The 23574-nt window shown below is 38.0% G+C and overlaps 2 protein-coding genes across 4 annotated transcripts in view; both read left to right on the top strand.

The window, feature by feature from the left end:
- Window positions 1-495: 495 nt before the first annotated feature.
- Window positions 496-10588, top strand: prtp (thioredoxin domain-containing protein pretaporter). 3 transcript variants are annotated; one of them, XM_019043141.2, is made up of 9 exons: window positions 496-716; window positions 1955-2142; window positions 3145-3294; window positions 4307-4418; window positions 4690-4827; window positions 5515-5670; window positions 6929-7137; window positions 7560-7692; window positions 8367-10588. In XM_019043141.2, exons 2-9 carry the CDS (start codon window positions 1955-1957, stop codon window positions 8493-8495), a joined length of 1215 nt encoding a protein of 404 aa, XP_018898686.1. In that variant the 5' UTR covers window positions 496-716; the 3' UTR covers window positions 8496-10588. The 3 variants fall into 3 exon arrangements, with proteins under 3 accessions (XP_018898686.1, XP_018898688.1, XP_072158261.1); XM_019043143.2 differs by lacking the exon at window positions 496-716 and adding an exon at window positions 732-902; XM_072302160.1 differs by lacking the exon at window positions 496-716 and adding an exon at window positions 1122-1140.
- Window positions 10589-12255: 1667 nt separating this feature from the next.
- Window positions 12256-23574, top strand: part of Baldspot (elongation of very long chain fatty acids protein baldspot) — a 94589-nt gene continuing 83270 nt past the window's right edge. The window contains exon 1 of the mRNA XM_019043073.2: window positions 12256-13130. Within this exon, the coding sequence (XP_018898618.2) occupies window positions 12808-13130 (323 nt within the window). The 5' untranslated portion in view covers window positions 12256-12807. The remainder of the gene's footprint in view (window positions 13131-23574) is intronic.

The raw sequence follows: 23574 nt of genomic DNA, 5'->3' as shown, positions 1-23574 counted from the left end.
TGAAACGCAGCCTCTATCGCCAATTTTTACCAGGGAAAGCATTGAAAATAATGAGAGAACACCATCATCATCTAAATATTTAGAAAGACGGCCACCTGTGGTGTGGTGGTTGTATAGAGCTTCCTCTGTGATCAGGAGATTCCGGGTTCGATTCCCGGCCAGCTGTGACCCATTCGTGTTTGATGGTCTCGAACAACGGTCACGTGGGGCTGGATTGTTTAGGGACTCGGGGGAGATGGGACTTTAGAGACTGTAAGCTTGAGATAATGGACATTCGAAGTGTAAAAAAAGGAGAAAAAAAGAAGGAAAAAAACCGGAACCTAAACATCAACGAAAAAATTACAATAGTGTGTCCATATCATTTTCAATGCGCCTTCATTCTCGAAGAAAGCAAATTATGTTACAGTACGGTGTCAAAGCAGAATGCACTGCACTCTATCGTCTTAGGATGGAAAGTGAATAAGTTAGGTTATGTTTGTGTTGTTGTGGTGTTATCTGATTCGCTAAGGCTTTCGCAGCTTTTCCAGCTATCATTCTTATCATTACTTATTCAGCCTTTCGCCGCAAGTTTACCGGGTACGTACGTGAGTTTGTTCACGTCGAGTAGTTGATGAACGAGTTGTATTTTGTTTATTTTTACGAACTCAAGCACTTACGGTCTGCAACACCAAATTTGTGAACCTTCCTCATTTGTTCCCAAGCCTCATCTTATCTTTGTAAGTACCTGTAAATTTCCTCCAGGTGTTTCGTGTTTACAATTGTTTTGGAACCTCATTCCCATAACCCAGCTGGCAGTGTTTATTTACCGGCTCTTTATCGTGGATTTGGTTCAGTGAGTTGGTGTTCCGCCCAGCAGCTGATAATTAGTACTAGCAGCGAATACCTCACGATTACATTGATAGGTAAGGAAGGCACAGAGACTAGTCCTGGAGCATGACTTGCGCCTCGTCTCCAGCCGCTAATGCTAAGCCTCCAGAAATTGCGCTCCTTGTGTGCTTATAGTTCATTGTATGCTGTAATCCTAATTGATGAAGAGGCAACCTGCGTATTTATTCAAAATTTGTCAAAGGACGTATGAATGTAGATTGATGAATACTTTTGAACTTTGTCCAGAAAGCTGATGTTATCTTTTACTTAAAGGTAAAAATGCACTCTGTAATTTAGAAAGTCTCTCTCTATCGGGCATTTTCAAATCGTATGGTATACCTTTGTATCCCAATCGCCTTGAAATATTTTGATTTTAAGTTTTTACTCGATGCCGAGTAGAAACTTAATCAAAACATTTCAAGATCGGGATACAAAAGTATACTGCACAGTCCATTGGTTAATCTCAATTAGTCGAGGCAAAGAAAGATGTAGAAACCATGCAGTCATACGAATTGATAGGTTCTGGAATTCAGGAAAGGCAGTTGAGATCAAATCAAAAATTCAGCTTTAGCCAAGTAACTGCTGTCACAGTTAGTACAGGAAAAAAAATAGGAAAGGGCCCATTGAACTAATCAAATAGCCAGCAACCCTTTGCCATGGGTGCTTAAACTTCTCGCAAATGACGAAGTAAAATAGAATAAAAAGGAAATCCTGTCAAATTTTCCTGAAATCTTTTTTGTCGAGGAGTTCAAGCTGTGTTGAAGTTCAAATGTTTTAGGAAAAGAATTTTTGGTCTCTTACTTTTTCAGGAACAAATAACTGATCATGGATTTTGGTTAAAATTGGGGGAAGAAAAATTACTTTTGGGGGAAGGTTGAAAACTTTCTACACTCCTAACTACGGGATGTACTTACTTCGGTAAAGCTGATTTGGAGTAGTTTTCAAAAAAAAAAAAAAAAAAAAAAAAAAGCGATCGGTTTTTCTGAATTTTTAAGGTTTACCGCTGTTTTTTTTTGGAGCTTTAACAGTTGCCTATAATCGTTTGTCCAAATAATTAATTTAACATGCTTTCTATGTTTCCTTGTAGATGCAGTTTAGGTCATTATTTCGCCACAAAATGAAAATCCTATTTCCAGCTGCAGGATGGTTCTTCATGCAGCTATTTGCCTCTAGCTTTGCTGAAGCAGAAGATTCAAAAATTAAAGTTCTCACAGCTGCTGATTTTTCGACAGCCATTGCTAAGAATAACCACTTCGTAATGTTTTTTGCACCATGGTGAGATTTTTATTTATTTTAGAGACACTTTTTGTTGTACATCTATCTACCACCATAAATGAAAAAATAAAGCACTAAGAAGTGGCCCGAACTGTATGTAACAAAGTGGAGAAATGGTGCTGGGTCCACACCATTTTGCGGGGAAAACAAAGCCAAGAAATTCCAAAAATTAAAATTAGAGTCCAAATTAGTGTGATTTGCTGATGAGGTCTAAAAAGGCCCAAACCGCTATAGATCTCTCGGCGTTACTCCAACTTAATATTCCAATGCAAATTGCCTGAGCTGAACACTCTCCCCCTTCAGTTTCGTACTGGTACGCATTAGAGTTCAAAAAATTTGGACTCTAATTTTAATTTTTGGCATTTCTTGGCTTTGTTTTCCCCGCAAAATGGTGTGGACCCAGCACCATTTCTCCACCTTGTTATCTACAATTATATTCACATGATTGCCACGATTAAATCTCACCTTCATTTCTCCAATTTCGGAAAATGAAAGAATGATGCACACAAAATTTGAAGGAAGCAAATAATGGAAAACATGTAGCAGTCGCAGAAGTCCCTCTCAATTCCATACGCTTAGGCTGCCTGGATGTTCAGGCTCCCCCCGCGCACAGCGATAGATTCCTTTTGGCAGGTGCAATTCTCGCTCACTCCTTTTTGTAAAAAAGTTCTATCTACACAAAATGTTCAGCATTAACATTCTTCCTGCGAAGAGCTGCCATTTCGATCATTGAATTTTTTAGTCAACCACTTTGTACAAGAATTTGCTCTTTACAACAAATTCAAAATCAATTTTAAAATAAATCAATTCTCTTCATGCAATATACATAGACCCCTTCTTTTCAATAAAGATCAATAAGTCTTGGTCTCTGAAATTCTCAGTTTTCATGAGCAAGTAAAATTTGAAAACGCTTTTTGTACTCATATGTTTTTAACTATTCAAAGAAGGTAGGGTAAATCTTTCTGTTTCAATCCTCATTAACTTGCTCATATACATTTTCAGGTGCACCTATTGCCAAAGATTGGAACCAACGTGGGAAGAACTTGCGGAAATGTTGAACGAGCCTGTTGATAGCCGCGTAAACATTGCCAAGGTTGATTGCACTACTGATACATCTTTGTGCTCAGAACATGATGTAACTGGTTACCCAACGTAAGTCTCCCTCCCTACTCTTTGCACACAAGATCAGAAAGACCTCCTGCTACTTGCAGTCTTTTTTATATCGGAAAAGCTTTCACGTCCTGAAAAAGCATGAAAACCTAGAAAAATCAGAGAATTTTGGGCAACCTTGAAAAGTCATTGAATTTTGTTTCAAAACTTTGAAGCACTTTCTCCCAGCCGAGGCATCTAATTTTTTTCTTGTGCACTCCCACGCTCTATGGACGCAAATTAGAACTTCTGCCTTTAAATTCTCAAATTTCAGATTTTTTAATTTCAAATTAAAGCAATTTCAAGCTAAAAACATTTTTTCAAAATCACTTAATAGTAATAGTGGCGCCAAAGAACCTTTGAAAAGTTAAGGAAACTCAATTTTTAAAACCCCGAAGTCAGGAAATTTTGAACTCCAAGAAATCTTATCACTCTGTTTTTAGGGAAAACGATCACAGTATTATATTACCATAGATAATCGAGTTTTTAGTAATAATGATATCGAAAAGTCGGTTTTATTGTACAAAGAGGGAAACATATATCATTTTGATTTTGTGAGGCAAACGGGTGACTCGACAAGGCATGAACTAGAAGGAAACGTTACATGTTTCCTCTTCAAAATCCCATGCAGAAAAAGAGAAGTTGATTTCCAGACTTGTTTTTGTCTTTTTTAATTCCTCTACACTCAATAAATGTTCTTCTCTTTTACTTTTCAAATCACCCACTGTTTTTATAGTGCAATGGGTTTTTCTTACAATACTCAATAAAACTATTTTGCAAACAGGTGTAATCATGGTGCTAAAATGGGGAACCAATTATTTGCGAAGGATTTAAGGTATTCCAAGCAGAAAGCTACACATCAGTTGTTTTTAATTTCTTCCCTCTGTGCTATCACGGAATTCTACCTCAAAAGATTTTTCTCCTTTTAGGAAAATTAAATTCAATATGTATTTTCAGGAGAATCTACCGATCTGTCTGAATCATTCTCTTATTGAATTGTTTCTTGATGTTTTAGCTTAAAATTTTTCAAACAAGGATCTAATGCTGGAGCTAAATTCAGAGGGACCAGGGATTTACCATCCCTCAGTACTTTCATCAATGAACAGATGAACGATGACCCCAACGAGGTAATAATTTTTGCCAATTTTTTACTACAAATTTAAATGAAAGCATTGATGAATTAATTTTTCATTAGTTGTCGTCACACATTTATGGTGAAACTACGGAACCACATCTCAAAAAACCTGACCAGAAAGGTTAAAATTCTTTTGGATGGCAAGGATGAGTCGCCCTGAAAAACTCTCCTTGCATTTTTGAAAATAATTTTAAATTTTGTACATATCGCTAACATCTTTTCACTAAATGATCATGCCCTAATTTCATCTCTTCTTGTTTCAGGATTCTTCCTCCGAAAGTGGCTCGGCCCCAGAAAACAACAGTGGTTTATTTGAGCTAACGGATGATAATTTCCATAAACATATTGCGACTGGGTCTCACTTCGTAAAGTTTTACGCTCCGTGGTGTGGTCATTGTCAGGTAAGCATGCAAAACGTCAACCTGATTTTCGCATCTATTAAACCTGATCCAACAATTTTGGACTCTATCATCTTGTAATCAAGCCTTTACTGAAGGCTGTGAGTTCATTGCTCTATTTTTACACTGCAGAAGAAATGGAATTTAGTTTTTCTGGCTTGTAGAATAAGTATGGTTGAAATTTTGGAGATTTTTACCCACTGCAAACAGGTATATCACTGCATGGGCACCACATGTTCTGAATCGCAGAAGATTTCACTCGATTAATAGATTTCTTTCTCCCTTATCGCTCCAAAAATTTCTTCGCTGATGCAAATATTTCGGGCCACAGACCGTTTTTACTGCTTCTCATTTTAGTTGATTAGCCCATTGTATTCTTGCTCATCTCTTTCAATAGGGAGTGCTTGAACAGTCAAACTGAGTCATTGAATTAATTTTTCAGTTTTTCTGGGTGGCAATTTCATTTATGCATTGTAAAATTGAATAATTTTTGCACTACTAAATCTCAGAATTATTTATAATCATTTTTCCTCCCCAAAGAAAAAATATTGCAAATTATTTGTAATGTTTTGTGCAACATTATACTTTTCCAGCACCTACTGATGACGAGTTGCTGCAACTTGTCTTCGGTCAGTTGTATGGATAAAAATTCTATTTTCTGATGCCTTTTCAAATTTTTTTTCATTTCAGAAACTAGCACCTACCTGGAACTCTCTAGCTAAATCATTTGAGTCTGATCCTAAAGTTCGGATCTCAAAAATTGATTGTACGATTCATGATTCAGTCTGCATAAACTTAGAAATCAGATCCTACCCAACATTATTGTGGTTTGAAGATGGAAGGAAGGTTAGTGAAGGTCAATTTTCTTATTTAGTTCTATTTTCCTAGAACTATGCAGTTCGGATGTGTTGAAAATTAACAGTGAAGTTGTTGTATAACTCATGATCTTCTTTGTCTTTCATTTCTATAACTGAGCATGACTCTTAGTTAGTAACACACAAGTTCAATGGTATCGATTGTTTTAGACACTAAAAAGTCAGCAAAATGTTAAGCATAGAGAAAAAATTTAATATTAGTAGAGAAACGATTAAATCAATCAAATCCCTGGTGATTAATTATGGTGAAGCAAGTAATTTAACTCTAACCTCAGCTGGTTATGACTTCATGGATGAAAATCATATTTTTCACTTGATCATGAGAGAAACCAAGATCACAATCTTTTTTCAGCGAAAATTGGAACACACTTCAATCAGAAATGGTTAAAAAAGAAGAAGTTACGGAGTGTCTGCAGGTCTAAAAAACCGGACATTTCATCAAGTCAGGAAAGAGTCAGGGAATTTTATGATAAAGACTTAAATTTGAAAAATCTTGAGTTTTGAAATCAGGAAAAACATTCGCGCTATCCGAACAATCAAACTGAGCCCCAGTACTTTGAGTTACAATGTAAGTAATGAACAGATGAATCATAAATTAGAAATTCTAATTTTAGTTGTGTGATTGATTAACCATTAAGAATAAACGCTCACATGTTTCCATCATTTGCAGTGAAATCAAAGCGCTGAGTGCAAAAAGGGCATCTCTTATTTGCGGTGTTTCAAAATCTCGCTAACATTTCATCCATTATGATTAAAGCAAATGTATGAAATGTGTTTTCTTTTTCAAAGAATATTCAATGTCATTTTATAATGCTGAAATCCTAAGATTTTAGAAAATTCACCCAACAGTTTCCTCTCTAAAATGTGAAGCACTGAAGATTCTGAAACACTGCATCTGAGAAATGCCCTTCCTGCACTCAACGCGTCGATTAATTCCAAAAATATTTTCCTTTTAGTTCTGTGTCAGTGCAAATTGTCGATATGACATATCAAGGAATTTTGATCATTTTGATAAGGGAAAACCTAGAAGAGTCAGGGAAATTGTTCGCCTAACAACCTGAGTCTGTCTCCCTAGAAATTACAATTGTTTAGGACAGTTAACATCTGTGAGATGAGGATGCATACAGAATTAAAATAGGAACAAAAGAATACGCACTTCTTTGGTAGTGAAGTTGATTGCCCTGCTTTTTGATAAGTTTAACTCACCTCTTTTTCAAATTTATTTTCAGGTTGAAAAGTATAGTGGTCATAGAAATCTAGAAGATTTTCAAGCCTACGTCCAGAAAATGCTGGACTCTAAATCGAAATCAAGTCAGAAGTCCAAGCAAGTAGAAGAAGATGTACCTGATAAAGCTAGTCCTGTATTGGCCCTCTCAACGGAGACTTTCGAATCTGGGATTGAAAAGGGAATCACTTTTGTTAAGTTCTTCGCCCCATGGTATGTTGGCATCGTTTTCTGGACGGCATGTTGCTTTTTTTTAAATTAGAATTTGATCAGGGTCAACTGACCTCTTCCATTACAAATACAACCTAGTTTGAGAGAACAGTAAAGCTTCATTTATTGGATGTCCAGTTGCAGTGGTTGATTGTAAGTGATTTTCCGATGCTATTTCGACACAAAGCCGTTTAACAATAACAGCTCGTGGCTGCGACAGGCAAACAGCAAATCATCAAAATTATGGTGGAAAAAAATATTTTAGAAAATCTTTTTTTGAGATCGTCATGCTAGTCAAAATGATTATATCATTTACTGTGTAGATGGAAAACACGAGGAGTCCCTCTCTAAAATATTATTTTTGTTATCAACTTACTATAATGTTATTTAAGTCTTTAAATCTGTGACTTATTGGTGTGTTTCAGGTGTGGTCACTGCAAAAGGCTAGCACCCACTTGGGACGAACTCGCCAAGAAATTCTCAGAAAATAGCAAGATCAAGATTGCAAAAGTTGACTGCACTTTGTCTTCCAGTAAAACCTTGTGCAATACTCAGGAGGTAAGTAAAGGCAAAAGTATTCCAATCAGTCATCAATTTTCCTCTCTTAATCACTGTAGATTGTATCATCAATTTTATTTATTTACCCAAAGAATTTAAATTTCTTTGCATTCTGTCATGAGAAATTTACATATTTTACATACAATAAATACCCAAAGCTTTTAAGCCTACAGGGACCATCATCTAAGGCAGAAAACACATAGATGGCCCAAGTGCAAAACCATGTATCTCCATCGCAATGTTTCACAATTCTGCTCCTATTTTACTCTTTCAAAGAAACAAACCAACTATGTAGCTTGTACTGAATATTCTACTAACAGAAAGAAAAAAAATCAAGGAAGATTTTAAGAAACCATGGCGTGGCGTGCTTTGCGATATATCGATTGAACTATCGTTTAAACCTATGGAAAAAGATCGATAAACAGGGTGTTCGCAATGAACACCTTAATAATCGATTCTTCACCATAGCTTCAAATGGGGAAATATCGAAAATCGATTTTTCACGCCCCGCCACTGTTAAGAAATTATAACTAGTTTTGGATTTCAAAGACTTTTTGGATGACACAATTTTATTTAAAGTTTTCAAGGTTTTTTTATCTTTCCTTTTTTTACCCCACGAAGAGAATGACAGAATACCTTTTCATAATCAGTGCACTCTCCTATTCTTTTTTCAGGTGGATGGTTTTCCAAGTCTGTTCCTGTATATTGACGGGAAAAAAGTATCAGAGTACAACGGCTCACGAGATCTTGAAGACTTATACAACTTTGTCATAAAGCATGAAATTCAGCATGATGAGCTTTAAGAATCCAAATTGCAAAGCGAATGGATTTTTTATTATACTATAATTCCTGTGTTCCCCTTACCTCAGAGTCTTACAACACTATTTAAGCCGGAGCAACATTTTACAATCCTAAAAACATGATCTCAAACTCGCAGAAAAACTCTGGGAGCCAGTGTGATTGTTATTAAAACATATCAGGATGTTTATTAAGATTTATTTTTTCATAATACAGAAAGAGGAAGTGAGTAAGGCTTACCAAAGAATTAGGAAAGTCAGATTTTTCTGTGAATTCCCATTGTTGTCTGTTAAGAATTTTTTACATTTTAGTTTTCCAGGCAATTTTAAAGCTTTCATTACAAAGCGTAGCTTTGGTTTTCAAGAAACATGATATCTGTAGTATTGATATGGAGCTCAATATTTGGCTGAAGATATTTTTAAATGGTCAGAAGGCAAATTTTCGCAAGAGGATTAGGTTAAGTTTTTGCCTAATGTATACATTAAAGCGTTTCTTAAGTGCAAAAATTTAGTTAGATATAATTTTGTTGCTTGGATTAAGATATTCAAAATACAAGGAAACGCTGGGAATGAGAAAAGTTCTAGTTTTACCTTAAGTACTTGTTTAAGAACTGAATTTATCGATGGTTTTTTTTTTTCCTTTAGATTTTAGTGCACTTTAGTGGGTTTTTTTTTTTTGTAAAAAAAAAAAAAAAATCCTCGGCTACCAATCAGGAAGGCTCCATAAGATTGTAGCCAGGAGGCAGAAAAGGCTGTGACATATTTAAATGTTACCTTTATTGTCCCGTATTGCCGCCTCACTCTCTGTTTTGTTTTTCTTGTCTAAAATACCAACTGTTCATCCGAAAATTTGTTCTGCTGTTGATTTTTGAGACGTAATTTAACTAGTGCACTTCCACACCTAATGTAATCGTAGAATAATCTAGAAAATCTGTTTTTTTACTGTTCCCCCCCCTCCCCCTATTTTTTATCATTATTCAAAGGCTGGTGGTAATGTCAGCATCTTGTTGATCCTTCAAGGATTGTTCTTATTATCTAATCCACTGTACTGTTGATATGTACTGTGACATCACCCTGAGTAAGTAAGCTAAACCCAAAAAATTTTGACTTGTGAAATTTTAGTTTATTTCTTTTTTAGAGTAGTGTATGTTGTACCAATAAGTTGGAAGGACCACAAAAGTGCTGATGTTTTGTTGTTTGCATTTTATTTGTGGTCAACTTAACATAATTACAGTAAAAATGATCTTATGTATTTTTGGTGAACCATTTTCATCACATTCACTCGTCTAACTTTCGAACATTAAACTTTTTATGGACTGCATTTTTAACCGTTTTCTACGCAGAAAACTTTCTTTAAACATACTTATAAAAAAGTGCCTCAAATTTGTTGGGTCAATGAAAAGAACTTTTCCACCCATTTTACCAGGGGTGTACTCAGTCGGAAAAAATATACAGGAATATTGGCCGATTAGTGCTCAGATTGGCCTCTTTTAATAGTTGTTTTGCCATGTACCTATAGGAGACAAATAGGTTTAAAATCGCCTTTAATATCGCTTGGATCATCATGGGTTTTCTCAGTAATCCCACCTGCCTGACTATCCCTGCATTACACCAAGTCTAGATCGTAAAGCATCGTTTTATCAAGTACAGGAACACAAATGAGTCCGACCTCAAGCTCAAAATTTTGATGCATCACAGATTTTTATAACTCTTCTATAGCAAAGTGAAGCTTGAACTGTTCACCATTCGTAAGAATTCTACTAAAAGTTTGACTCTTATTGAGTCAGTCTTGATAGTTCACGAAAGATGATGGAATATTCTGTTATGTGATAGTTTCAACATCGTATCCAAGTTATGGGCTTGGTGTTCAATGCTTTTGGTCTAAGAATGAAAAAAGTGTTAATTAAAAATTGTTTGAATCATCTGATACAAGAATGTGAACTTGACTTTACCTCTCATTGTTAAGATGTGTTCTTCAGCTCTCTCATGCTCAGTCCATCAACAGTGTGTTACTTTTCCCGTTGTAGAATAGAATGTGTTGTTAGTCATTTTTTTTTTCTTCTTTTGTACTTACATGAGTATTAAAATTTTGAAACCAATCTGCCCCTCTGTTTTTGTATCAATAATACCAGGTAGTTCAAATACTATCGTTTTCCACAAGCCATAATAACTTATACATGTTCATTGATAAAGCTCTGATATTAATTGCATGTAAAATAAAGCTCAATAGGACTATGATCATGTTTCCCCAGAGCAAATTGTTTAAGCAAAAATAACTTTACTGTAAATGTTAAGTCCAAACTCTGTCCTGAAGTATCTACTTTTGGGTGAACTTTCTAAGGATCATACATTTTCTCTAATTCATTCCTTGGTTTAAAAAATTACTAATTTCATATATGTAGGTAGATTAAAACCCAAATTAAAGTTCCTGTCAGATTTTTTAGATCACATGAAATATTTAGTGATAATATAAGGGATCAAATGGTACTGTCAATCAAAATTTTTATTTTTTACTATTCAAGAAAAATAAGAAAAAAGCTGAAGGAAATAATGATGCAGCTATGGAAATGTGCTAAAGAGAAGGTCCTTGAAATGTAACGCGGAACACTAAGTACTCAGAAATAGTTCAATTTTCAGCCATAATCACTTGCAACACTAGTTTCTTGAAGTTTATACTTACTGTTATATTTAAAGAGGTCTTTTAACTAAAAGATTTAACCAGGTATGTAAGTATCAGTAAGTGTCAATTTCATGTGTGTCAACAGAAGTAATCAACACACAAAACCCGGTAACCAAGGCTCAAAATATTTGTTTTTTAGCCTTGTGCCCATTTGTTGTGTGTTTCGTAATTCTTGTCACAATTCTGGCTTTTGCGTTGTTTTTATTATGAGACAAAATTATGGTTGCCAGCGAACACTTCCCTCTCAAACGTCGCCTTGTGCTTTTTCTCAGCTGTGAAGTGCCGAGCTCTGTCGCAAGGGACGTATCCAGCGAATTTGAAGGCGAAATGAAATGATTTACTTTCAGTACATTCAAGTTAAACAAATCAAAATCCGTTTATCGTTGTGTGGTTATAATTTACGAGTTATGTCAACACCGTCTCAGTCAGAGTTGCTATAAGAAATTTCACAAGAAATTTTATGAAATTTCTTTTTTCCCATAAATTTCATGAAATTTCTTTTTTCCCCATGAAATTTCTTGAAATTTCTCAGTTAAAAAAAAAAAAAAAAAAAAAAAAAAAAAAAAAAAAAAAAAAAACACGCTCAACGCCAAAAAATATCCTTGAATTTTTTGCGATGAACGTTAACCGTTGCGTGATAAAGGGGCGCTATGCCACATGGTTTCTAAAGTGCCGGGCTCTGTCGCGAGGGAAGTATCCAGCGAATTTGAAGGCGAAATAAAATGATTTACTTCGGTGCATTCAAATTAAACGTATTAAAATCCGTTTAGCACTGTGTGGGCATGACTGCCGAGTTAAGTCTACACTTTCTAGTTAATAAACACGCTCAACCCTAAAAAAAAAAAATCCAAGTAAATTTTTTGCGATGGATATTCGTCGGTACGGGTGAAGGGGCGCCCAATCAGTCATCAGTCATTCATCCGATGAGGCATGCGTTGGGTAGGGTTGCCTGTGCGATCGGTGTTCGTGACGTCACTTTGTCATGCGACCCCCATCTGACCAATGGCAAGAGCGAGGCGAACGGAAGAAGCGTGCGCAGTGACGTCATGGAGCAACGAATTCCCCTGTACGTTGCTGATTTGTAAACACCACACTCTTCCTTCGACCGCGGTATCAAGTTTAGTTTTGGAGGCGTGGTAATCAGACACATCTACTTAATTTCGTTCGTATCATGTCGAAATCGTGAGGATCAGTGTCGCGCGCTAGCTTTCGGTGGAAAATCGTTCCGAATGACATGAACGAGCTCGAACCGACCTGACGGGTATAATATTCTAATTAAGTGGTTTATGATAAACTCGTGTGCTTTCCCTCTCGTACCCACACTTACCGGTTGGCCGTCAGTGTGCAGTTCTCGGACAGTAATTGTCTCGCAACTATTTGTGGACGAAGCCAGTTTTCCGCGGCGTTCGGCATGAGATTTCCGCGCTTTTCAGTTTTCGTTCAGTTTCTCTAGCGGTGCTTTGTTTTTCGTTCTGTCTGTGATACCAGTTCCAACGTGCAAACCTCGCTCCTGGATTTATGCGTGAAGTAGTTGATATTTTTATCAAGAATCTATTTTTCTAACGTATTTTGCTCGGTGCCCACAATTTTTACTACTGTTAATTTTTCTAGTTTATTTTCTAAATCTGTAACTTCACAATGAAGCGGAACTACGTTGGTCTCACTCTCACCAACTACTCCTACATGTTCAACTTCGAGGAGGAGTTCGAACACCAAAACACACGGGTATGGATGACCAACAACTGGACCAAAGGATTTTACTATTGTGGACTCTACATGGTTATCATCTTCCTCGGACAGTTGTACATGAAATCCAGACCTAGGTTTGAGTTGCGGAAAGCTTTGATCGTGTGGAACTGTATGTTGGCGTGCTTCAGCATCATCGGAGCCTGCAGAACTGCTCCCGAGTTACTGCATGTACTTAAGAATTATGGAGTTTACCATTCACTCTGCATACCAAGGTAATTCATTAAGAATAATTTCTCATTCAATCCCCAATCAATCCCATTTCATCAACTTTCTCATCCGATTTAAGAAGCATCGGGGCTCTTATCACATGATAACTTTTTCTTATATCGCAATTAGATCAAGCTTTCATGCGAAATTGTGTTTTTGGTCTTTGTGTTTGAACATAGTGCAAATCCTTCCATAAAGTTTCACTCCCAAATTCATGGTGCTCAGCCTCATTTGATAACAGTGTTATCAGCGGTCGTTATCACACTTTCTCTTTCCTCCAAACTGTGTGGACCAACCTCTGTGTCGTAGGCCAGTTTCTTAAATTTTAATGTCCCTAATTGATAGGCCTGCATTTCTCTGCCAAACTCCAAGAACGTAAGGTTAGTTCACATGTTTATGAGAGAGTTCCTGTTAAGGGCCAATATTGGAGCATTGTAAGAGGTTAAATTTACATGCTGCTTACCACTAGGTGCTGAAATTTTTTGGGGAAAGTTTTGTGTATAAAACATTTTCTTTCACATGTAAGAATAAAGTAATGTGAATTCCAGATATTACTGAATTTGTTGACCCTGCTCTTCACTGGAAATAATTAAAATCTCTCCCCTACTAGGAAAAGAGACAATAAATATGTAGGTCATCGTCCTTGTTGAAGGTCCATCACTATTTTAAATCTGTCAGATTTTTGGCATGAGTACTATCAAAGTGCTGAAGCAAATTGACCTAATTTCTGTGATAAAATTTTACCGGGATCATTTCTCAATCCATAAAGAGAATGAAAGATATTGAAGAAGATGAGACTAGAAGTTAAATTGAGAATGTAGTTTAAATGCATTTTATGCTCTTTTATTGGACTAGGCACTTAATTACTCACAATTTTTCATTGAGCCACTGACTTGGTACTGCCGCTATTTATGAGGTAAAGATGAAAATTGTAGTGTAGTTAGTAATACACTCTATGCTCTTACTTATTTTGTTTTCATCTTCAGTGCCACTTCATCAGTCTTCCAGCTGGATCACAAAATTTCACTATTTTGCTTGTACTTCTCTTTTTTAATGGGAAACTACCTAAACCCACGTACCGAATGGTTGACACTTAAATATACGTGTAACTGCTTTATCTCAAAGGAAATTCTGTTCGTTCTCTCAGGTTTTGAACCAAACGGCATGCATAATCCTTCAAAAAAAAAAGAGCATATTCTAAGTTAGTGGTCATAGTGTTCTCAGGACAAATAGGCTGGAGAAACCAGTGGCCCGATTATTGAAATTATGTTGATACAATATGACAAGACATAGCCCTCTCAAAACCACGCAATATATCGCAATTTGATGTCTTATCGGGCTGCTTTAAACCTCCAACAATCAGCTTGCTGGAAAAGGCAGGACTAAAAATATTTTATAACCAATATCAATGAATAATTTTGTCTGCTTAATTTTCCCCTCATCCATTCAGTTTGTGCAACCATTTAAGCAACAATTCTAGAAACTAATACTTTTCATTGGTAAAAATACTTACAAATTTTGAGGCTAATTTTATTTTCAATGGTAGAAAGAGCTCTCTTTTTTATGAGCTGTATGGTGGTTGGTTAATGGAAAATTTGAGTGTCTCTGTTTCGCTTGAGTCTGAGGAAATCTGGAAAAGTTTGGTTATTTTTAGTCTACTTATATTTTGGATGGTATTCTTAGCCATCGCAATGTACATATATTTTTGCCGCTCAATGATGACCCTATAATGATAGTGTTAAATTCCAATGGATAAATAGTGCATTGTACTTGGGTGAGAGCTTAATCAAATATTCTCTCCAAGTAATGAAGGCAGACTATTTTTGTGACTCGAGAAAATCAAGTTTTTCAGAGTTAAAAAATTAAATTCACTTCCATCCATGGTTCTTACTAAATATTAATTAAATAATTGTGTAGAAAATAATGCAAAAAGTAATTTTTTTAAGGTCAATTTTTTGCGGAAGTTACTCTGGGATTTACAGGATACTCCTTTGAACAAAGTTGTTTAACAAAATAAAACCTAGTTTTCTCGGTAGAAATCATCATGAAGGACCTAAATTTTTTTTCAAAAACTTCACTAAGGAACACACATCCTTCATTTTCTAGTGATTGGAAATATTTGCCCAAAAATTCGTGTATATTTTCAATTTCCACGGAAATTAGAACGAAAATGTAATAGGCATCATTACTGGACATTGCAGACTTAAGGCGCGCAACTATTCGAACTCCGGTGTAGTCATGTGGTATCACGCTAAAATGAAGGGAAATTTTCGCTTTTCGCCTGTCTCAAATTACCAACGTTTATGAATGTAGGTTTTATGCTCGCATTGTTAAATGTGAAAATCAAGCTCGCAACTATTCGAACTTCGGAGTAGGTATGTGGTATCACGCCAATATGAAGGCTAATGTAGGCTTTCACCTGTCTCAAAGTTCTGACGTATATGAATGTCGCGATATTCATGGGAAAATGCGTATCATGTGTGTAAGAAACCGCTGGAAAAATTGCGTATTTGCCGTAATACTAAGGTGAAATATGCGTAATGTTCCATGTTTTTACTAAGCCCCCGGAAAAATCGCGTACTTGCCATATCGACGGTGAAAGTCGGCAATCACATAACTCGGTTTGCGACGTCGCAGACTTCCTGTCATACTTTATTTTTTAAACGGAAAACTACTCAACGGTAATTCTTTAAAACTTCCGTGATTTTTCTTTTATGTGCGAGGAAAATTCTGCAAAAAATTCAAGGAATCATGTCCATTTGTTCTCCTTTAAAAAAATAACATAGTTGCGGAGATTTTCAGACACCGCAAACGATTTATGTGATTGCCGACTTGCACCGTCGATATGAAGGTGAATAACGCGTAATCTTTTGTACTTTTTTACAAAACCCCTTGAAAAAGCATGTATTTGCCGCGACATTGAGGTAAATTACGCCTAATGTTTCATGTTAGTTACGCAACCATTCGAATTCCGGAGTAGGTACTTACGTGGTATCATTTCGAAATTGAGGAAAATCTTAGCTTTTCGCCTGTTTCAAAGTACCTCAAAGCACGCATTGTTAAATGTGGAGTGGAAATAAAGTGCGCAACTATTCGAACTCCGGAGTAGGTATGTGGTATCACGCGAAAATGAAGGCAGATGTTTGGGTTTTTCTCCTATCTCACATCAGTGACGTTTATGAACGCGGCTGTGTTCATAAAAAAAATGCGTATTATAAGTTTTATTCCTTCGTATCTTCTAACAGGTATCAGGGAATTTCATTTTCTAAATTATGTGGTAACCCTGAATAGAACGTAGGTACGAGAAAATTTTGGAACGTCGCTATAATTCGTCACCTGCCGGCCGAAGTATCACAAGCACCATGCGACGTTTAAAAATTTCCTCCGCCATTTTATTTTTTTACAGAGAAATTTTTGGTTGTAGTTGTCCGAAAATTAAAATTCAGTGATTCAGATCCATTCCAAATTTCACTGAATTTTCTGAAATTCAGATTCATTACAAAATTTCACTGAATTTTCTTAAATTCAGTGAAATTTTCATCAGATTTGACCAATAATTTCTCTGTAAAAAAATAAGATGGCGGCGGAAATTTTAAACGTCCCATGGCGCTTGTGATACTTAGGCCGGAAGGTGACGAATTATTGCGACGTTCCAAAATTTTCTCATACGTTCTATTCAGGGTCACCACATAATTTAGAAAATGAAATTCCCTGATACCTATAAGAAGATACGCCAGGAATAAAACTTGTGACCAATTGAGAGACGTGGTCTTACAGTTGAGCCAACGGATGGTGCGGCAGACCCTTCTTACTTAAATGTCTCTCGATCATGACAACTCAGAATGTGACTCCCGTGCCGTCGCGTCTTCGACATCATCACAATAATTAATCTGATTAACCTCAGTTAATATCCACTGAACTTCATAATATGATGTGGGCTGGGGGAGAGACACGAGTGTAGATGCATATGTCTCGATCCTTCTCACATGCGACTCGACGTGCAATAGACCTAAGTACTCCTCAACTTATTACTTCAAATTATATGGACGTATCTCTGCCAAACGGAACTATTTGCATTAAGACATGAGCCCTGAGACCCATAAGAATATATGCATACCAGGGCTCACGTCATAATGCACATAGATCCGTTTGGTATAGAAATACGTCCATGTTTATTGTTTGGATCTTTACCGTCAGTTTTCTCGTTGATTGTAAATCGCTGTACGCTGACGCAGCTCATTGGCCGAAAGGAATATCTGAACCAGTGATGAGGCATTAAAGAATAAAAATAATACACCTAGCGGAATGAAATGAAAAATTAGTACTTTTATTCAACTTGCCGTAGTCAACGACACATCGCGGTCATTCGCCCGGAAAATGCTCTCTAAATATTTCATGGTTTTATGCTGATTCTGTTGTCTGAAATCCTTAGGGGTGCAAATAGTGTGATCCGTCCGAACGTTTAGCGCAATCTAGAATTTTTTCCTCGCTCATTCCTGAGAAATGTCCTCACTCTCCCAGATTTTTCAAAGTTTTTTCTCTTCCTCTTCCTTTTGAAAATTTGGTAGAAGCGTCTCCCGAAAAGTCCATAAGACAGATAAATCCTCTGAATTTTTTCGGTGTCGTTTTAGAAAAGTAATTCCATGCCGATCATGCAATCTGCGGATTGCGTAGAGCTCCTTTCCCGTTTTCATCAAAATTTTAGATAATATAGGTATCTTATTTGCATCGTTTTATAATCTAGGACCTTGTTCAATTCTTTTTCGTTAAAAAAAAAAATAAATAAATAAAATAAATAAATAGGCAAAACATTGCCTCGAAATTTTCTGTGAGTATGCTCGGAATTATATAGAATAATTTATTCGTAGTATACCTAGTTTAAGAAAAGTTTGGTATAAGTTATATGATAGAATTCAATAAAAATGAAACATGAGTGGAGGTGTGCAACGACGCAACGTTGCAATTGGAGATAAAAACGCTTTTTTGCGTGTAGCCTGCGATATTTGACTTCATTTACGGAAGGCGCTCTTGAGATAACTGTTCGACCACGGGTGAAGTCCATATTGCCGCTAATCGGAATTGAAGGCGCGTTATACTGTGATGATGACGCGACCACGCTGTGCAATCTGGCGCGGCTTTTGAGCGCTGCGCTGCAGAATTAGCCAGTTTTGCAGGCAGTCTTCGCATTTTGAGGTTACCTGAGGCTGTTCCCACAAGACTTGCACACTTCACTTTTTCTTTCTCATAAAATAGAGCGTTTAACTTTTTTCTTCGCTTAAGTTAGCGCTTTGCACTATTTCCTTCGCCAAAAGCTATGCGTTTAGCTGGTTTATTGTCTTTGCTCCCTGGTTAAAATTGGCAGTAGAATCTGTGTTCCGAAATACCATAGACCTACAGCCGGCTGTAAGATTTCCAATAGCTTCTATAGCCGGCAACATAATTTCTTATAGCCTTTTATAGCCGATGGCGATTAAGCAACAGCCTGGCGATAAAGTGTATGCTAAACGTTACTAATTACGGATGCTGGGTCTCAGTGAGTTTTTGGACTACCGCTCTATTTTTGGGCCGTAGTACCTATCTTGATTTATTTTGCGCGGAAAGCTCCGTACTTTTGAAGGATGCCTGCCATTCCTAATATGTTGGAGTGCCTTCAATTTCGTATGATACTGTGCAATACCTCTGTTGTGAAATAGTTGCATGAGGTGCTGTGGCTCGCTGCGGCAGTGCAGTGCGGCGCGGCGGGCGGCCAGCGCCTACAAACCTAAGGGGATACCTCAAGCATTGCGCAATGCGTGAAGTATCCCTGTTAGGTTTGTAGGCGCTGGTGCGCGCTTATCGCTGGCAGCACGCCGATCCGCTCTGTGTTAGGCTCCAATATAATCTTGCGGAGTCAGCGTTTTTCAACTCATGATTTTGAAATGTTTGCACATCCTGTATGGATTATTCTCATTTTAATTGATGAAAAAAAATATGTAGTAAAGGAAAATATAATGTGCGTTTTGTAAATATTAAGGTGATTCCGTACAAACTTAAGGATTTACAAAGCACACAAATTTCTACACAATTTCGCCGATGGCGAAAAAGCAACAGCCAGGCGATAAAGTATAAAGCCCGGCGATAGGAACTATAGCCCGGCTGTTTAATTTTTTATCGCCTCGTGCAGCCCGGCCGTATGATTTTTTCACTTTCTACAGCCTGCTATATGATTTTCTATCGCCTTCTTCAGTCGGCTATAAGAATTCCTATGGTATTTTGAAACGCAGCTCCTATCGCCAATTTTTACCAGGGCTTCCACATTTTTTTACCGGTTTTCAGGTGCCTTCGCATTTTGCTCCGCGATCGGGCATTTTGACACCCGATCGAACACTTTCTGCACCCCTTGTGTTTTACGAATGAAAATAAGGAAACATTCAGAAGCTCATGCGGAGTTTCGCCTTAAGCGGCAGATACACCTGTGAGTTACAAGCCCTTGTTGAAAGTGAAACACCGATACTGCCACGCTAAGGAAGAACGCCGTATGATCCTTCAGGCGTTGCCAAGTTTTCTCTGAGAAACCGTTAATTTTCAGGACAATTTTTCAATATTTTTCTGCCAATTTCTCAGACAATTTTGTTTGTAATTCGATCTAAAGTGTCTGAAAATTTCAAGGAAAAATATTCATAATTTTCCTCAAAAATAAACATTTTATCCAAGAAAATTTTGCAACTCTCGAGTGTTCATACGGCGTTCTTCCTTAGCACAGCAGGATAGGAAACCAGGACTTTGAGCGTTCGACGTCTAGCTATCGAAATCCGCCTTGCCTATCAGTGGCGAGGCGTAAATGATCGATTATCGATATTTCCCCCATTGAAAGCTGTGGTAAAGAATCGATTATCACGGCGTTCGCTGCGAACATCCTGTCTATCGATCCTTTTTCATAGATTTAAAAGGCAGATCAATCGATGTATCGCAAAGCACGCCACGCCACTGTTGCCTATTGGTGTTTCACTTTCAACAAGCGCATGTAATTCGCAGATGTATCTGTGCCTTTAGCTGGGGGAGTATTTGGACCGCGTTAAACAGAAAGGAACCAAGCCACATCAGCAACTGCCAAATTTAATTGGCTAATTTAATTTTTTACATGAAAACAGTTGTGCGGATTTTGGTGAAAATTTCAGTGAATTTTCTCCATAGTGCGAAGCAAATTCCTTAACATTTTCAAAGGGATCCGCACAAACATTTTATCGTAAAAAATTAAATTGCCCCGTTCAAATTGGCAATAGCTGATGTGGCTTGGTTCCTTTCTGTTAAACGCGGTTCATTTATCTCTGTGTGGGTCTGCGAGGACTTACGGTTGTTCCTTCCCCGGTTGGAGTCGCGAAACAGGTGCGTGGGGCAGGGCGCCAGCGGCGCTCGCGTCGGACGAGACGTCAGATAAGCTAGACGCGCGCTGACCTATGCGGCTTCCGCATAGCGCGCGACTCGAACGGCGGACAGCGGTCACTTCCTTTGCGGAAACGAGATCAGCGTCCAGCCAGCCAGCGGGGCCGCAGCACCGCACCGCCGTCGTTCGAGGTGTCCGCCGGCTCCGCGCAACGGGTAGGAGAGAGAACCGAGCCGACGAACGCGCTTCGCGAGAGCGGGATAGCGCCGTCCACGCGCACACGGCGGCGTTGTCGAGTGTACTGGAAAAAAGAAGAAGGAACCTCGAATGGTACCTTATTTGGACCGAGTTTAACAGAAAGGAACCAAGCCACATCAGCTATTGCCAAGTTTAACTGGGCAGTTAAATTTTTTACGAGAGAACGTTTGTTCGGATTTTTTTGAAAATTTCAAGGAATTTGCTTCGTACCATGGAGGATTTTCACTGAAATTTGCAGGAAAATCCGCATAACCGTTTTCATGTAAAAAATTAAATTTCCCAATTAAATTTGGCAATAGCTGATGGGGCTTGGTTCCTTTCTGTTTAACGCGGTCCATTTCAGGGTTGCCACAGTCAGGGAAAACCGGGAAATGACAGGGACAATTTGTTAAATCGCCTTCATTTGCTTTCTAGAATGGGTTTGAGGTTTCGAACAACAAATGTTGCCTGAAAACTATTCTCAATTATGCCTTTTTAACCATCCGTCACATCTTCAATTGTCAGGGAATTTCGCCGAAATGTGTCAAGGAAATCAGGGAAATGTTGGGGAATTTCATTTTTTAAATGCTACTTATGGCAACCGTGTCATTTGTGACATTTTATGTCAAGCTTGACGTTCCGCGAAAACGCTTCAAAGTACCTAGGGTATCGATAGGCACCATTTCTGGGCCCATCATGAATTTTGCTCAAATCTACGATTCTTTTGCTCATTGAAGTTCTATATCCTACGTGATTTGGTCATTGTATGTCTGTTTTTTAATCTAAGACTGGCCTAAACAAGGGTTTGAAGGCACATTTTTCCGAAAAAAGTGTGTTTTACGGATTGCTGAAAAATTCGCATTTTTCGCAGTAGAATAACGCGGATGAATTGGATAACATTTTGTCATTAGAAACTACAGTTTCGGGCTCATCTGTAAAAACACTTACATGCATGTGGAATCTAATGGTATATACGTTGTTTGTAAATTAAGCCAAAAATTTTATTTCCTAATCGCAAAATAAAGTTCAACTGCGAGGCGAACTGCAGAGAATAATGAATATTTCTTAGCAAGTTAAATAGTGATGAACTCGCACAAAGCCAACAATGTTAACATAGGTCTTCGTTGTTAGGTCAGGCATGTCCTCAAGTCACCGTCCTGATTGCAAGAGTGTGATTGGTTCTATCCCCGCGCCTGGAAAAGAATATTCCACTGCGGCTGCAGGTTATTAACAGCGGAAACTGCTAAAGAGTTTATGACCTCTTCGGAGTGAGATTGACATTGTGTCTTTTATGGTGCGATTTGACGTCACGAATCGCAACTGTAAGAGGAACGGTCAGCCGCGGTGAAATAAAAAATCTCCCCGCTCAACGCGAAATGTAACGACCTGAGCCAACCTAACCTCAAAACGGACCCAACGGTGTTACGTCATGGGGCACATGGCTAGACTGCCGTGCTAAGGAAAAACGCCGTATGAACCTTCGAGACTTGCCAAATTTCCCCGAACAAATCGCGTATTTTTGAAGAAAGCCTTGCTTATTTTTCTTTGAAATTTTCAGATATTTCAGATTAAATTGTAAACAAAATTCTCTGAAAAATTGAAGGAAAAATATTCAGAATTTGTCCAGTAAATGCGTTTTTTATCGAAGGAAATATGGCAACGTCCGATGGCTCATAAGGCGTTCTTCCTTAGCACGACAGTAGAGGTCCGCTTTCCGCACTTTGAGAGAATGGAACGTTACGCAGAATCGAACCGATTATTTCCGACAGTTGCCTGGCGTGCTTTGCGATATATCGATTGATTGTTTTACGCGTCATTTACCTTCCAAAAAATGTATCCGGCAGTTAAAATTCGTTCATGGTTTGTGACCCATCCAGACTAGTTACTGGCTTTTCATTTTTGGCCCCCGAAACCTGAATTGGCACCCACCGCCCGACGCACTTGAGCTCTCAAATGCTGAACCGCTCCTCCGTCGTCAATATTTGCGCGATGACTCGACGATCCTGCAAGTCTGATCTCAGACTTTCTCCGGTCGACGGTCGGTCTCTTGCATGCGGTCCTTCTCAAAAGCTCCGCGAAGTTATTTCAGACAAGATTGACGGCCGTGAGTAGTGACAGCACACAGCAGTTACGGCATGGAGATAGGCGCCCTTTCGTGGCCTGAAAAAAATTCATTCTATTACAGAAGCTTGACGGAGATATGGCAGGTCACTTCTCGATTTATTCGAAGGGAAATCCACGATGGTCGTCACCATCGAAGAATCCGTCGTCTCCAGGACGAGGGAACGTAACTCCCTAGGGTGTCTAGCATCAGGATTTTCCCGATTCTATCCGGATTTGAGGTCAATCAGGATTTCATCAGGATTTGAAGAAAAATCGGTCGTCAAATCAGGATTTGGGAAAAGTCAGCCGTCCTATCGGATTTTTTTATCGAGCTATTTTTGTGAAGTTATATTCGCCAATTTTTCTCCCCATTCTTCTCCAAAAAATTCAGGATTTGGAAAATTTATGAAATCAGGATTTGGCGGTCAAAATCAGGAAAAATCAGGATTTTCCAAAATGAAAAAAAAAAAACTAGACACCCTGTAACTCCGTTTCAAGGCTGCAAAATTTACTCAGGCTGAACTTAATTTTTTACAAGGTTGTACCTGCGCAATTTTCCCCCGAAATGTTGCTGATTTTTGCATGATATCAGAAGAAAAATCAGGGAAACTTTCATTTAGAAATGCCCAAGATGCCCTAGAGTACCTATATTGAGAGAGTATGGCCACTGGGGTTACCATCTCTGATTGGCTCAGCCATCTTAGGCTAAATGGAGCCCTTAGGACCCAAAAATGGCGGACGCCATA

This window comes from Bemisia tabaci, chromosome 7, assembly GCF_918797505.1.
Source record: "Bemisia tabaci chromosome 7, PGI_BMITA_v3".
Classification (NCBI taxonomy): Eukaryota; Metazoa; Arthropoda; class Insecta; order Hemiptera; family Aleyrodidae; genus Bemisia; species Bemisia tabaci.
This window is presented reverse-complemented; position numbering and strand designations above follow the sequence as displayed.

Bases quoted from the DNA above. Each gene is read 5' to 3' on its own strand.
- prtp (XM_019043141.2), top strand. From the start codon at position 1,955: ATGCAGTTTAGGTCATTATTTCGCCACAAAATGAAAATCCTATTTCCA. The intron at 3,295-4,306 runs GTAAGTCTCCCT...TTGATGTTTTAG, and splicing joins GATGTAACTGGTTACCCAAC to CTTAAAATTTTTCAAACAAG. The intron at 7,138-7,559 runs GTATGTTGGCAT...GGTGTGTTTCAG, and splicing joins GTTAAGTTCTTCGCCCCATG to GTGTGGTCACTGCAAAAGGC.